Source organism: Theobroma umbraticum, unplaced genomic scaffold (assembly GCF_002168275.2).
Source record: "Theobroma umbraticum cultivar Fairchild unplaced genomic scaffold, ASM216827v3 scaffold_55.0, whole genome shotgun sequence".
In the NCBI taxonomy this organism is placed as follows: Eukaryota; Viridiplantae; Streptophyta; class Magnoliopsida; order Malvales; family Malvaceae; genus Theobroma; species Theobroma umbraticum.
Window position 1 is genome coordinate 2873779 of NW_018397270.1, and position 16340 is coordinate 2890118.

Consider the following 16340-nt stretch of genomic DNA (forward strand, 5'->3'; position numbering starts at 1 on the left):
TCAAAAGTAAATCACCATCACTACAAAAATAAATTTTTGTGAAAGCATGTGAAAATCTAATTTTATGATAAACTAATATCTTCAAATTTTTACGATCAAAATGGATAAGTTAGAGTAATATGAAAATCAAATTACACTCACTTAAACTAAGTTACGTTAAGTTGTTGTGATCATATTTGTATGTTTTATCTTCTACTCATCTAACGAATGTTATACCGATTACTATTATTATGATATTATTATTTTTTATAAATATTACTATTATGGTATTATCTCTATCATGGACTTGTAATATTTTATTATTTAATGTACATGTGTTTCTAGTAGTTTTTTTTTGTTTTTATCATTTTTATATATTAGTTGAATTATATATATAAGCGTTTGTCCATGTATATATCGCATACATTAAGTTTTAATAATTACTAATAAAAACACATTATTGTTATATTATACATTGATAAAGAAAAAAATTAGAAGAATATTTGACTTATTATGTTTTTTTATTTAAAAAAAAGTTAACACTAATTCCAATAATGAAATAAAGATTTAAAATCTAATTTTGATTGTACATTTGCCATTAACAATAAAACTCAAAACTCAAAAGTAAATGACCATCACTACAAAAATAAATTTTCGTGAAAGCATGTAAAAATCTAATTTTTAATAAACTAATATATTCAAGTTTTTACCATCAAAATTGATGAGCTAAAGTAATAAGAAATCAAATCATATTCACTTAAAATGAGTTATGTTAAGTTTTTGTGTTCATATTTCTATATTTTATCTTCCACCCACGTAATGAATGTCATACCTGTGACTATTATTATGATATTATCATTTTTTGGTAAATACTATTATTATGATATTATCACTTTCATGGACGTGTAACACCATATTATTTGGTGTACACGTGTTTTTAGTAGTTTTTTCATTTGACCATTTTTATATATTATTACATATTCACATGTTTGCGCGCATATGTATTATATACATCAAATTTTAATAATTATTAATAAAAATACATTATTGTTATCTTATGCATTAATAAAGAAAAAATTAAAAGAATTTTTAAATTACTATGTGTTTTTTTATTTAAAAAAGTTAACAATAATTATAATAATCAAATAAAGATTTGAATCTAATTTTAATTATGCATTTGCCATTAACGATTATACTCAAAAGTAAATCACCGTCACTACAAAAATAAATTTTCGTGAAAGCATGTAAAAATCTAATTTTATGATAAATTAATATATTCAAGTTTTTGCTATCAAACTTGATGAGTTAGAATAATATGAAAATCAAACAATATTCACTTAAAACTTTTTGAGTTCATATTTTTATATTTTATTTTCCACCTATGTAATGAATGACATATATGTGGCTATTATTATGATATTATCATTTTTTGATAAATGTTATTATTATGGTATTATATCTGTCGTGGACCTGTAACGTTTTATTATTTAGTGTACACGTGTGTTTAGTTGTTTTTTCTTATGATTATTTTTATATATTAGTTGAATTATATATACACGTGTTTATACGTGTATGTATCACACACATCAAATTTTAATAATTACTAATAAAAACACATTATTGTTATCTTATACATTACTAAAAAAAATTAGAAGAATTTTTAACTTATTATGTGTTTTTTAATTTAAACAAAGTTAACATTAATTACAATAATCAAAAAAAGATTTGAAAACTAATTTTGATTGTGTATTTGCCATGTACGATTAAACTCAAAATTAAAAACTTAAAAGTAAATCACCATCACTAAAAAAACAAATTTTAGTGAAAGCATATGGAAATCTAATTTTTTGATAAACTAATATATTTAAGTTTTTATCATCAAAATTCATGAGTTAGAGTAATATGAAAATCAAATTATATTCACTTAAAATGAGTTATGTTAAGTTATTGTGTTCATATTTTTATATTTTATCTTCCACCCATATAATGAATGTCATACCTGTGACTATTATTATGATATTATTATTTTTTAATAAATGTTATTGTTATGGTATTTTCTCTGTCATGGAGTTGTAATGCCTTATTATTTGGTGTTTATGTGTTTTTAGTAGTTTTTTCTTTTGATCATATTTATATATTAGTTAAATTATATATACACCTGTTTGTACATGTATGTATCACCTACATCAAATTTTAATAATTACTAATAAAAACATATTATTGTTATCTTATACATTGACAAAGAAAAAATTAGAAGAATTTTTAACTTATTATGTGTTTTTTTATTTAAAAAAGTTAACAATAATTATAATAATCAAAAAAAGAATTGAAATCTAATTTTGATTGTGCATTAGCTATTAATGATTAACTCAAAAGTAAATCACAATCTTTATAAAAACAAATTTTCGTGAAAGCATGTAAAAATCTAATGTTATGATAAATTAACATATTCAAGTTTTTACTATTAAAATTGATGAGTTAAAGTAATATAAAATCAAATCATATTCACTTAAAACAAGTTATGTTAAGTTTTTGTGTTCATATTTTTATGTTTTATCTTTCACTCATGCAATGAATGTCATACCAATGACCATTATTATGATATTATCCGTTTTTGGTAAATGTTGTTATTATGGTATTATCTCTGTCATGGACTTGTAACGCCTTATTATTTGTTGTACACGTATTTTTAGTGATTTTTTCTTTTGACCATTATTATATATTAATTGAATTATTTATACACGCGCTTGCATATGTATGTACCACGCACATATTAAAATTTGATAATTATTAATAAAAATATATTATTATTTTATACATTAAGAAATAAAAAATTATAAAAACTTTTAATTTATTATGTGTATTTTTATTTATAAAATTAATATTAATTATAATAATCTAAATAAAAATTAGAGATCTAATTTCACTTTGATTAAATTCTAATGCTGCAGGTGTGATGGAGAGTGGGTTTCAGGTAAGAGGCAAAGAGGGTGGCAGGACCAGAGAAGCCCGAGGAAACTGGGCAGTGGGTCCCTTCTGTCAGCAAAACAGAAAAAAATTGTGGGTCCCCTTAGATACCACTGGTCCACCGCATAGAGACCTCGGGCTCTGCCTACACAAAACAATAACAGTGAATCAGTGATAAACACACAACTAGAAGGAAGCCACTCTCATACTATCAAGCTCTGTCCTTTGTTCTTGGCTTCTTTCTTCTCCTTGTTTTCCCAACAGCTCTCCTCAACCACCCCCCAAAGAAAAAGTCCTTGTCAATCTTCACGTCTCCCTGAAAGGTATCTTCTTCCCCTTTCAAACATGTCCTCATGTTTGTTGTGCATGTATACGTTTGACTCTCTTTGTCTTATCTATGATCAAAGATCATCTATGTCATTGTAAGATCAACCTTGAGAAAGGGTTTTTCTTTTTCTTCTGTCTTCTTTTCAGATTTATGGGTTGTTTTCTTTTTCTTTTAAATATAAGCCTACCCTTTTGTCCCTTCGTTTGTTAATCCTTTCTGGTTGTGTTGGTGGCTGGATATGTTTTCTTGCCATTAGGTGAACTCAAAAGTTAGTCCTTTATATTCAATTTGATATATTTTGCTGCTTCTTTTTTTTTTTTTTCTCTCTTGCTTTCTTTCGTTTCCTTTTGGTTTGTTTATCTTTATGAGTAAGAAGACAGAAGCACACACCTAGGTGAACCTAAAACCTATAACATCCTTTTCTTTTTCTTTCTTCTCTAATTTTTTTTCTAGTGCATAAAGTAGGTTCTGCCTTTAACCAAAAAGGGGTCTCCCCTTTCGATACCAACGCTGTATGGACTTTTGTACTTCACATCGGGTGTTTACGAGGACAGTGATCATGTCAAGGTCTAGAAATCTCTGCTTAAAATTAGGAAAAACATTTATTTATTATTATTTTTTGAGTGATGGCTTTCAGGATTGTCATGCTATGCCATTTCTTTCTTGCTATCTCTATTGGGGAAGTGACACTTCTCAGTCTCATCATAAGTAATTGTTGGGAAGCATCAATAAACAAAGAGCATGGCTTTGATTGTCAAGTGCAGTATAGATATAAGTTGGGTCTTTGTTTACAAATTCATCTTCATTTAGATACTTAATCAAGCTGAAAAAAAAATTTATTTAATATCTAGTTTGGCGTCGTTGTGCATGCACCTTTGCCATTTTTATTCGTTCCTCTTGATAGGCATCTTAAATAATCTTAAACTTGGTATATTATCGTACCCTAATAGTACTACTATTCAAATGTATAATTGCTTCTTTTTTTGTTCTATTAAAGCTTTCTTTATATTTCAAAAAATAAGAAAAAGATGTGAAAATGTTCTAGATGGTGAAAATTCGTTTTGAGGTCTTCACATTTGTTGGATACGTCCATGACGGATCATGTACTTGACAGATGTCACGTGTGTTGCCTGGCCTTGTGCCTGCTAATCTTATGCTTTGGTAGGGAAAGCAATGGTGATATATAGGGGCACATAAACTCAGTTCTTTGACTAAATTTATTTCATGATGATTTATCAATGGTTCAGTTGATTGCCATAAATTTACATATGTATGTTGAACATTTTGTCAAATTTCATATCTTCCATTGTAATTGTAATCTGTACTGCGTATGCCTCAACCGTCAATTCCCAATTTGGTTTGGTCATTTTTGTTGTATTTACACCCAAAGCTTGCTGAGAGTGCTTAACATATTTACCGGATAAATCCAGGTTCCAACCTCCACATTGGGCACTCTTGGGAAGTAGTATATCTTTCAAGTAAGTAAAATGGCATCCGGTGAAGCCTCCATCAATGTTCATGATCATGGCAAAGCTGTGGATGGGAAAAAGCAGAGAGTCCAATGCAATTATTGTGGGAAAGAGATGAGTGGCTTTTTCCGTCTCAAGTACCACTTGGGAGGTGTACGTGGAGATGTGATACCTTGTGAAATGGTTTCAGAAGATGTGAGAGAGCTGTTCAAAAACATGTTACCAGAAAAAGGTGGACGTCTCAGCCAAGAAGTCAGAGATCTGTCTCGACAAGATCTTCCCTGGAAGAGGAATGGGTGCCCCAATTCAAGTGTTGCCAAGAAAATGAGGCGTCAAAGTTGTACATCTTCTGGTAGTAGGAGTGGAGAGGATGAAATTACAGATCCTATGTCAGAAGATAATGTGAAAGAACCTGCAATTCTTCCCAGCGCAAGGATAGTTTCACCAAGTGCTGTTACCAGTGACCCAAAAGAAGAGTCATCGGGTCAGCAAAACAAAAGATGCATTGGTAGATTTTTCTATGAAACAGGCATCGATCTTACGCTTGTGAACTCTCCAAGCTTTCAAAGGATGATAAATGATACCCATGGTCCTGGTCAGACAAATTATAAGATCCCCAGCTGTCAGGAACTGAAAGGGTGGATTCTTAAGGATGAAGTAAAGGAAATGCAAGAATATGTGAAGAAGATAAGGCAGTCATGGGCAAGCTCTGGATGCAGCATCCTGTTGGATGGATGGATTGATGAAAAAGGTCGAAACTTGGTTAGTTTTATTGTGGATTGCCCACAAGGCCCAATTTATCTTCATTCTTCAGATGTTTCAGCCTCCGTTGATGATGTTGGCGCATTGCAGTTGTTATTCGATAGAGTTATTGATGAGGTTGGGGTTGAAAATGTAGTTCAAATCATTGCCTTTTCTACAGAAGGTTGGGTGGGAGCTGTAGGCAAGCAGTTCATGGACAGGTCCAAGACAGTGTTTTGGACTGTTAATGCATCTCATTGCATTGAGCTCATGTTAGAAAAGATTGCGATGATGGGTGAGATCAGAGGGACACTAGAAAACGCCAGGACCATCTCAAAGTTCATTCATGGCCATTTGACCGTGTTAAACCTTTTGAGAGATTATACTGATGGTCATGATCTTATTAAACCTACCAAGGTAAGGTCGGCAATGCCTTTTGTGACTCTGGAGAATATTGTAGCAGAAAAGAAAAACTTGAAGGCTATGTTTGCGTCATCTCAGTGGAACACCTCAGCATGGGCTTCTAGAGCAGAGGGGAAGAGGGTGGCAGACTTGGTGGGGGATCCTTCATTCTGGAAAGGAGCTGGAATGGTTGTAAAGACAGCTCTACCTCTTATACGTGTTCTGTGTTTGATCAATGGGGATGATAAACCGCAAATGGGATATATATATGAAACCATGGATCAGATGAAGGAGACTATTAAGAAGGAATGCAATAGCAAGGAATCCCAGTACATGCCCTTTTGGGAACTGATTGATGAGATCTGGGATGGGCATCTCCATAGCCCCCTCCATGCTGCTGGTCATTTTTTAAATCCAAGTCTTTTCTATTCAACTGATTTCCAAAGTGACTCTGAAGTTGCCTTTGGCCTGTTATGTTGTATGGTCCGTATGATTCAAAGTCAGCCAATTCAAGATAAAATCGTACAACAGCTTGAAGCGTATAGAAATTCTGAAGGTGCTTTCGCAGAGGGGAGTACCTTTGAGCAAAGAACCAGATTCTCTTCTAGTAAGAAAACCATACTTTTTCTTCTTTCACAATTTCTCGTAACTTAATTTAATTTTATCCTCTGTGAATGCGGATGCAGCCATGTGGTGGTCTATATATGGAGGACAGTACCCGGAGCTGCAGCGATTTGCCACCAGAATTTTGAGCCAGACTTGTGTTGGTGCTTCAAAATACAAGCTCAACAGGAGTTTAGTGCAGAAGCTGCTGACAGGGGGAAGGAATCCTGTTGAGCAACAACTATTAGGCGACCTGATATTTGTTCAGTACAATTTGCAACTGCAGCAGCAGCAGCGTTCTCTATTCGGCGCGAACTATGACATTGCTGGTGATGAGATAGATCCAATGGATGAGTGGATAGTAGATGATACACCAGAGATTGGGTCCCAAAATGGTGATTCAGCTTGGAAGGACTTGGATGGTGATGTTGATGGAGGAAGACCTTCATCTCAAGTCAAGGAAGAGTCCGGACAAGTGTAAAGACATAAGGACTCGAAGAAAGGACAATATTGAATCTATCATGAGAATGTAATTTAAACCCTTATTGGCTGTTGAACTGAATGATCTAAGACCTCTCTCTCTGTCTCTCTGCTTCTGCTATTAACCTTTTCTTTATTGGTAAAAATTATAAGGTTGGGATTTTCATTTTGATATAACATTTTTAATCTTATGATATGTACTCAGGTTAATCTTTTCTCTCTCATATCAGAAAAGAATATTAATGGTTTAGTTAGATAATAATTAAAAGTTTTGTGTGATTTATAAATTAAGCAAACAGTAATAATAGAAATAGAAAAATTGTATTGATTGATAGCTTTAGTGAAATTATGGCAATGATACATCTGATGAAGAGTTTTAAATCACATGCAACGCAAGTATTGAAAAAAAAAATGAAAATTCTACATTTGTAATGTTTGGAGACGACATTGTGATGCAGGTGAATGTCACAAAGTTTGTCTTTTATAGCTTGAAAAGAGTATGATATCTTACCAATTATAATAATTGACAATAATTTATTATCGAAACACTCAAAATAAAAAAAAAAAAATCATAGGGTTAACATTTCTTTAAAGCTTTTCGTTACTTAGAGACTTGTGGCAAGTGTACCTAGGGAAGGCAAATCCAAAGAAGAATGAAAAAAATTCATCAACGCAACAAATCTTTAATACTGTTTCATAATTTAGAGCATTATAGAAATCCTTAGATATTAAAGACATAAAAAAAATGATACACAAGTGTAAATGTAACATTTCGCCGAACCAAGAAGAAATAAACAAAATGATATCGATTTAATACAAATTCATTATAAACTAAAAAACTTTAGATGATATAAATAAGTGTTTACGCATGGTCAAATTATATGTGGTTCTTTCAAGAGCCACAATTAAACAGGGATTGAAAGTTTTAATACAATGTGAAAATAGTTTTAATATAGCATGCAATAAAACCATTGTTTATAAAGATATTTTGCAAACTTTGCAATAAATGTGTTTTGTCATTTCTTTACATTGTTTTATATTTATTTCATCACACCCTTTTAATTAATTATTTGAATACTCATTCTTTTATTGAACAGTACATATCAATACCTAAATCAAATATTAGTCATTTCTCTTTATTTATAAAATTATTATTATTTTTTCCTAATATTTTTATTCTATTTTTTCATCCATTAATGCATTTAATATAATCATTTCCTTGATACCAGAAGTATCTAACATAAATATTATATATTTTCTAAGAACACAAATAGTGATGCTTGTTTTACAAACATTCATTGTAAAGATAAGCTCTTTTTATTTTGTAATTTTGGATGAAGTTTTGAAAATTTGAGCCTTTGAAATTGGATGAATGCTTCCATATTACGTTTTATGTTGAGCTAAAATTCTATAATATGGCCTTCTAATTTTTGCATACTCTTAACCAGATGTTTATCATCAATGGTGGACCTAGGTTTATGCTGCTGTGAAGACATTTTTAGATCCCAAAATCACTTCCAAGATTCATGCATGGTAATACTTTTCTTGCAATATTTTGAAAGATTGTACTTTCTTTTTTGGGTTTTTGACGTCTCATACCATATGGTGTTGGTGATTTATAATTATGCACATATACTTTGGATTCACTTTAGATTCTTGGAAACAAGTTGCAAGCAAATCGCTTGACATTGTTGATGCCAAGTAAATGAGCTTAAAACTCCTTACGAAAAACAACTGCGATATAATTAAAATTCATATCTTCGTATGCACAGGTTTGGCATTTAGTCTGCTAGGATGCTGCATTCTTGGATAAAGTTTTGCATCTTGATTTGATTTTTCAGTTCTTCAAGCACAGATGCATAGCAACCAATGCTAATTACAAAGTCCTCAACGGCTTAAATCTTTTCTATTTCTATTTTTTATATACACCAATGTTAGAATTTTGTTTTGTTTTCAAAAACATATCAAAGGAATGTAAAATGAATGTAAAATGAATGTAAAATGTGTTATCACTACTGAGTTCAACCTTGTGTTCCTTTCATAGATATGGTTTAGGGTTCAAATGAAGGTTTTCATTTCGTAAAATGTGTTATCACTACTCTAAATTATAGATTACCTACAATTTCTAGCTGATGACAAGATTGATTCCATGGATGAGTGGATCGTGGACCATATAAATGGAGATGATGTCCTAAAGTGAAGGCCAAGTATGGATGGATTTAGACAACACTGGAGGAAGTGTTGAGGAGACAACAGCTTCAAGCTCTAGATAGGAAAAGGCCAAGGTAAATTACATAAAGCAAGTTTAATCTTTTTTCATTTTTGCTTGTTTGAATCATATATTTGTTAGTTTAGCACTAAGTTTAATTTTTTTAATTGAAAAAAAAAATTCAACCCTACTCTTTTGATCAAGAAAAGTTTAAATTTATTATTATTATTTTTTTATAATTAGAGGAGGAGAAATTTGAACCCTGCTCTTTAGGTAGTTAAATAATACACCAATCAATGAATCAAATGCTCGGATGTAAAATTATTATCATTTATTTTATTAGTTACTAATTCTTTATCTAGTTGTTTCACTTTAAATATAGAAGACCAAAATTTGCAACAGTGAGAAACTATAAACTGAATACTATGTTCTCTTAAATAGTATTATGTAGGATACATTTAATTACGATCGATGTTTAGTCATCAGATCCTGGAAATTCCAAAAAAAATTTCAATAGAGAAGTATTTGGTAGAAATAAGGAAGGAAAATTAAGTGAAGGGAACATTGGCAAGAAGTCTTTCTTTGCATTAGTTGCAAAGAATAAAAGAAAGAGAGAAATCTTTCTTTTACAAATAATGGAAAAGGTGGAGAGCAAAACCATTTTCCTTCCATCCCCTGTCTCCCTTTTATCCAACACAATATCTTCCTCTTTCCCCATTATCCAACACAATGTTGGAATAATATATATATTATTCATATATTACGTATAGACATAGGTAATGACTTTTGTATTAAGTGTTTGCATTATGCACTACTTTTAACTTTAAAACAATTCTTTTACAAAGCTTTGCCTTCAAATATACAAAAATAGTGTTGAAAATCTTAAGTAGCTTTTAGTTACTTAATGTATTCAATTTTAATAACTATATACTAGAAAAAGGATCTTCTCCACTTTTTTTTTTTTTTCAGAAAAATACCCTCAGCCCTACATCAAACTAAAGAAGTCTCTACTACTGCTACTACTATTACTATAACTTATGAAGCCTTATCTTTAAATAAGAGTTCAAATCTCAACGGGTGTTATCCCATATTTATGAAGCCTTAAATATGTTTTTTGGTACATACAATACAAGAATGTGTAAGAGGGCATATTGGGATTCAAACAATGGAACATTTCCCTTCCGAAGAGGGGGTTAATAGAAAATAAACTTTATTAAACCATATACTTTCCCATTTAGGTAGTAATTTTTTAGCAACTCCATTAAGAACCCCATAGCTTGAAAAACATGGATCACTGGTCTTCTTTGTTCTCACCACTTGCAACCATTAGAACCATCTTATAACCTTCATGTCAGAGCACTTTATAAGTTTGAAGGAAGAGTCAAGGTTTCAACTTGCAGTACCTCCATCCGACCCTAAAGTTGAGACTTTCTAGACATTAAAATCTTTCAGAAATGATCTCTAATTTTTGTCATCAGTCAAGTCTCGAACATTGTTCTAGCATCGTGGCATCATCGCTTGCCTGCCTAAACTAAACCTTGTCCTACTGCTGCCAAACGGTGAAGTTTATGGAGAAGAAAAAACACATGCGAAACAAACAAATTTGGAGAAGAAAAAATACAACAGCAATCACCTATATCCATACCCCTACCTTTCAACTTTGCACGCATTCACAATTATATTAAAATCATGCACGTGAAGCATTGAAAAGACTAGGCTGTGCAAGGCCAATGCTCTGTCAAACTCATGGTCCTCAAATAAACAAAGCTACCAAATTAACATTTTGTTTGAAAACTGCAACTGGTAGGCAAACAAACACTGTTATGGAAGCATTTATTATAAATATTCCAAATTAGGCACAAGTTTAAGGCGCCGTTTGGTAACCATGAAAATGGTTTTTCGCAGTCAATTTCCTTTTGTTTCAGTGTTTGGAAGGGGGAAAATAGCTTGATCATCTGAAAATAATTTCAGGTCAATGAAAAACTTAAAAGTAAAACACTGGAAATTGTCTCCCATTTTTTACTCCGTGAAACAATTTTCGAAAGAATTCACCCATCTCCCTTGACAAACCTACGAGCTACTGTATACCCTTGCCCTTTCTCCTCACCAGCCACTAAGAAACTCACATATCTCCCTGATTCTTTCTTCTTCTTTTTTTTTTTATGTTCTTCCCTCGTCGTTGGATTTTTCTCAAATTCTCCCTTTTGCTTTGTTTCCATTTATCTTTGCTTCAACTTCAAATCACTCTTTTGCTTCTCATTTTTACAAATCTTGTCTTTGGCTTCCACTTCAGCTTCAAATCTCTCTCTTTTTGAAATTATCGATTTTCGTATTCTCAATCTTTAAATTTATTTTTAATTATTTGTAATTTATTAATCCAATAATTGATATTCATTTTACTTGTTTACACCATTTTGAACTGATTTTTCCTTCTTTTTTTTTGTTGTGTATTTTCTTATTGGTTTTGAGGTGAATTTTCAAGTTTGGATGGTTTGTGATTTTTTTAAGAGGAAAATACCTTTACTCTTCTAAGTTTTAATTAAAATTTCAAACAAATTCATTAGTTTTAGAAATAAATACTTTACCCTAAAACCTTAAACACTATTAATAGATATTATAAAAAAAATTAAAATTTTTTTTATTAATTTAAAAAATTATTATCATATTTTTTTGAAAAAATAAAAAAAATAAGGAACACCCCACTCCCCAAGAAAAGGGAGCATCAATTGATGTTCTTAAAGGAGGGAGCACGAGATCTCGGTGCTCCTCTATTTTTTTAAATTAATAAAAATTATGTGATAGTAATTTTTAAAATTAATAAAATGTAAAATTATCATTTTAATATTACTATATCATCAAACTAACTGAAATATTAATAGTTGACTAACAGCTGGAGTTATGTGTCTAGCAGAAGATATTTTTTTAATACATAGTATCCATTTCGAAAACAAATAAACCTGTTTGAAATTTTGATCAAAACTTAATGAGGTAGGCGTATTTTACCTTTTTTATATTTTTTGAAATTAATTTTTAGATTGTTGGGCAATGGATTTTTTTGGGTTGATTTTTGATGAGTTTCAATTTGGAAATAGATAAATGTTGAAAATTTTTTTGAAAATGGATTTTGATAGAAAATATTTCTTATAAGTGATCAAAATAATAAAAAATAATTTTCTATTTCATTTAAATAAGAAAAATATTTTATTTTCTGTAAAATGTTACTCATCGAAAAAATTTTCTTCAAACAAGGTAATTTCCGATTATCAAATGATCTTTTAATTCTGATTTATGATTTATTGATTTAACAAATTAATCAGTTTAGCAATATTATGAGAAATAAATAAATATTATTTATAAATAATAATTTAATATTAAAAAAATATTTTGGATATATTGTATAATTTAGGAATGTTAATATATTTTTTTGTGTTATTAAAGAAATATTATTGAAGATAGGTCATGATGGAAAATTTTTTTTTATAAAATGATCCAAACAACAAAAAATATTTTCAATAATTTATCTAAATAAAAAAATATTAAATTTTTCTATAAAATAATATACAAAAAAATCATTTTCCTTCGTCAAATTATTTTATGCTTACCAAATAGGCTCTTAAACGTCATCCAAGAAACAATAAGATGTTAACATGTAATAATGATTTTGTTTAGACTTTTAGGTTTTAAAATAATTATAATCATTAATATGAAATGACATTGAAGTCAACATGATTGCTTTATTCATTCAAACTATTTGGGTCGATTAATCAAAATCCATTAATTACCTTGATTGGTTTGATTACATTTTGCCCACAACCATACACAAATTCTTTGGACCCACATAGAATGATTTGCTGTTGGAAGATGAGAAGCAGTGTATTATGACTAATTGTGTGATATTTATCATTTCTATTTACAAGGAAGTTTTATTATTGTCCAAATTAGATTGTCTTACAATTTTCTCACCTCATACTTCAATTACATAACTCAGTCGGAATTAGCATAAACGCACAAAAACGAGTACTCGATGGTGTGATTGAGGTTGGATGGACCATATAATTCGTTAAATTGTTTATCTCCAAAGATCCTTACTATACATTCAAATGAATAAATAATTAGCATTTCAAGCAAGTAATTTAGATGTTTCCATAGATTTAGATGAGAAGTAAAGAAGGAAACATAATTAGATTTACCTTTGCATCACAATGAAATCTTTGGAATTTCACAAATCTGATGACTAAACATTGTCATAATTAAATGTATCCTACATAATCTATTACATATTTAAATTCAATTCAAAATCAGTATAAAGTTGTAAAACTATTTAAAGAGACTAATAAGGTTTTCGAAAGTATGAGTGGTTATAAATAAACTTTTCTTTGTAATGGATCATTTTTGTTTTACTTCTCGAGACAAACATCTAATTATGATTTATTTTAATTTGAAATGAAAAAAAATTAATTTAAAATTAATTATAAAATTATAAACTCATATAAAAAGACTAAAGCTCTAAAAAGGCTTTCTCATTCAATCATGTGTTAGTTAAATCATTGTCCACTTTTTTAGTCTCTCAACCCATAAGTCACCCAAACTTTGCAAGAAAGTTAGTTAAGCCACATTTGACCGTGAGTCAAATTGAAATCTTTTTTGTCCGTGGATCAGTCTAAAACACGTTTTTAAGTTAGGACTTTTAAACCTCTGTTAGTCATGCCCAATCTTTAACAAAGGGCTTTGAAATCTCTAATTTTATTTAAAAGGGAGGCCACGCCAAGTTCTATTAAATGGAAGCTTTCAATTGTTAAAAAAAAAAAACATCATCATTACCGTTGTAGCTAAGCCAGAAAATTCATCCAATGAAAATGATTTTTTGAAAATAATAGAGTCCAGAATTGATAAATTTCCCACACTGTCTATTAATATTTAAAGAAAATTACAGAATATAAAAGTCCTTTGATAAATAATAAAAATAACAATTAATTGAGTAAAGTTAATAATTACTTACCAATATTATTGGAGGATCCTAAAATTATTTTCACAAAATGAATTAATTCTAAATAATTATACAAGCATAAGACAAAAAAGTAGCAATTGAAATTGAAGATAATTTAGAAAATTTCAGCATTAAAACTAAAAAAATTTTAATAAGAGTAATTAATATTCGTTTTATTTTGACTTTAAAAAATTATTCATTTTATTTTAATAATTTTATTATATAAATTATATAGCTTATCAATAATTACTTTTAATATATTACATTTTCCCAATATAAATTTTATTTCGCTATTAGAATCATAAAATTAACGAAATATGATTATGTCAACATTAGCATATATTAATATATAAAAAATCAAATGTTTTCAAAAGAAAATTTAAATAAAAAATTTTGCTTAATAAGATAAGAGAAAATATTTTAAAAATATTAATTTTTTAAATAATTATTTTTAATTTATTATTATTACTATTATTATAATATTTTTAAATTTAAAATTATTTTTTATTTATAATATAATTAAATTTAAAATTATTTTTAATAAAAAAGTCAACACTCACGTGAAGCGAGGCACCACTCTAGGACAATGAAAGAGAACATATATAGCATTCAGTTTGTAATATCCCACTGCTGCACATGCTGGTCTTCTCTATTTAAACTGAAACAACTAAATAAAGCAGGAAAGAAACTAATAAAATAAATGATAATAAATTTGAATGAGTGCCAAACTAACAAATATGTGATTCAAACAAACAAAAATGAAAAAGATTTAATTTGCTTTATGTAATTTTCCTGGGTATTTTCCTTTCTAGAGCTTGAAGCTGTTGTCTGGCTAGCAATTCCTTCAGTGTTGTTGAAATCCATCCATGCCTGGCCTCCACGTTAAGACACCATCTCCGTTCTATCGTCTACAATCGATTCATCCATGGAATCAATCTTGTCATCAGCTAGAAATATCCCATTTTCTGCACTCGAATGATCTGAGTGCCATTGCTGTAATTGCAAGTTGTAGGGAACAAAGGAATGGTCTTTCATCAATTCTATTTCCTTCACTGTGTTCCTTCCATTTGTTCGTAGCTTCTCAGCTGAACTCCCATCCAGCCCATTCTTTGACCCCTCATTACAAGTTTGGTTTAGAATTTGAATGGTGAACTTTTGTCATTCAGGGCATTGTCCTCCGTACTTAGTCCACCACCTTGCTGTTGCCCATTTAAAGGAGAATTATTACTGATTTAGCAAGAATAGAAAACCACAAAACAAAAAAAAGTAAGAATAAACAGGTTACTTACCAGGAGGATTATTCCCTCTTACTGACCTAGCTGTTGAGATATCAAATATTGGATTTGTGGATCTTTTATCATGTGAACGATGCAACATAAATGGCCATTACTTAACCTCTGCATAGCAGTGAAAATCTTTGGCATAAATAAAACGTCGGATTTAGATAATAACCCCCATCATACGAAGGACTATGGAGATGTGTGCTCCAAATCTCATCAATTTCTTGCCACAATGGCATGTATTGCAACTTGATTCTTTTCAATTCATCTCTTATAGTTTCCTTTTGATCCATTGTTTCATATATAATTCCAACTTGTGGCCTTTTAGCTTTGTGGATCAAGTCAAGGACTTTTAGCAAAGGAGTGGTTGCTCATTGGACCATCTCACAGCATTTTTCCAAAAAGAAGGGTCCATCACCTAGCGCATTGCCCAAGATGGGTTATTCCAAGTAGAGGAACTGAACATATCTTTCAACTTTCTTTTCTTGGAGACAATATTGTCCAAGGTTAAGAACGGTGATGCTGATCTGATCTTGGATGGCTTAACAAAGCCTTGACTATTAGTGTAATCCATTAAAATGCTTAAAACTACTTCATGAACATGTATGAACCTTGTAAGCATCTTGGCCTTATCTATTGCATCTCTAACCAGCTCCATCAACATGAACCTATCCAACATAAGCTCGGTGGGATTTGGTGCACGAGCTGTCCGAAATGTAGCCTTGTGTCGTGCAGCAAACTGCTGTGGAAAATCCTCTATCCATTGAGATGTTGAACTTGCAATCGCTGGGGCTACAATGTCTTCCCCAACTTCTTGGATTACATCATCAAACAATAATGTGTTGTTGAATTTTCATACAAGTGCATATTATTGCAAACAAGTAATATAATAGAA

The 16340-nt window shown here is 30.2% G+C and overlaps 1 protein-coding gene across 1 annotated transcript; it reads left to right on the plus strand.

The window, feature by feature from the left end:
• Positions 1–3242: 3242 nt before the first annotated feature.
• On the plus strand, positions 3243–7115 carry LOC110426301 (uncharacterized). The gene is made up of 3 exons (XM_021441504.2): positions 3243–3269; positions 4705–6493; positions 6573–7115. Exons 2-3 carry the CDS (start codon positions 4762–4764, stop codon positions 6968–6970), a joined length of 2130 nt encoding a protein of 709 aa, XP_021297179.1. The 5' UTR covers positions 3243–3269; positions 4705–4761; the 3' UTR covers positions 6971–7115.
• The last annotated feature ends 9225 nt before the right edge of the window (positions 7116–16340 follow it).

Coding starts and splice junctions, on each gene's coding strand:
- LOC110426301 (XM_021441504.2), top strand. CDS start 4,762: ATGGCATCCGGTGAAGCCTCCATCAATGTTCATGATCATGGCAAAGCT. Junction 6,494..6,572: donor AAGAACCAGATTCTCTTCTA/GTAAGAAAACCA, acceptor ATGCGGATGCAG/CCATGTGGTGGTCTATATAT.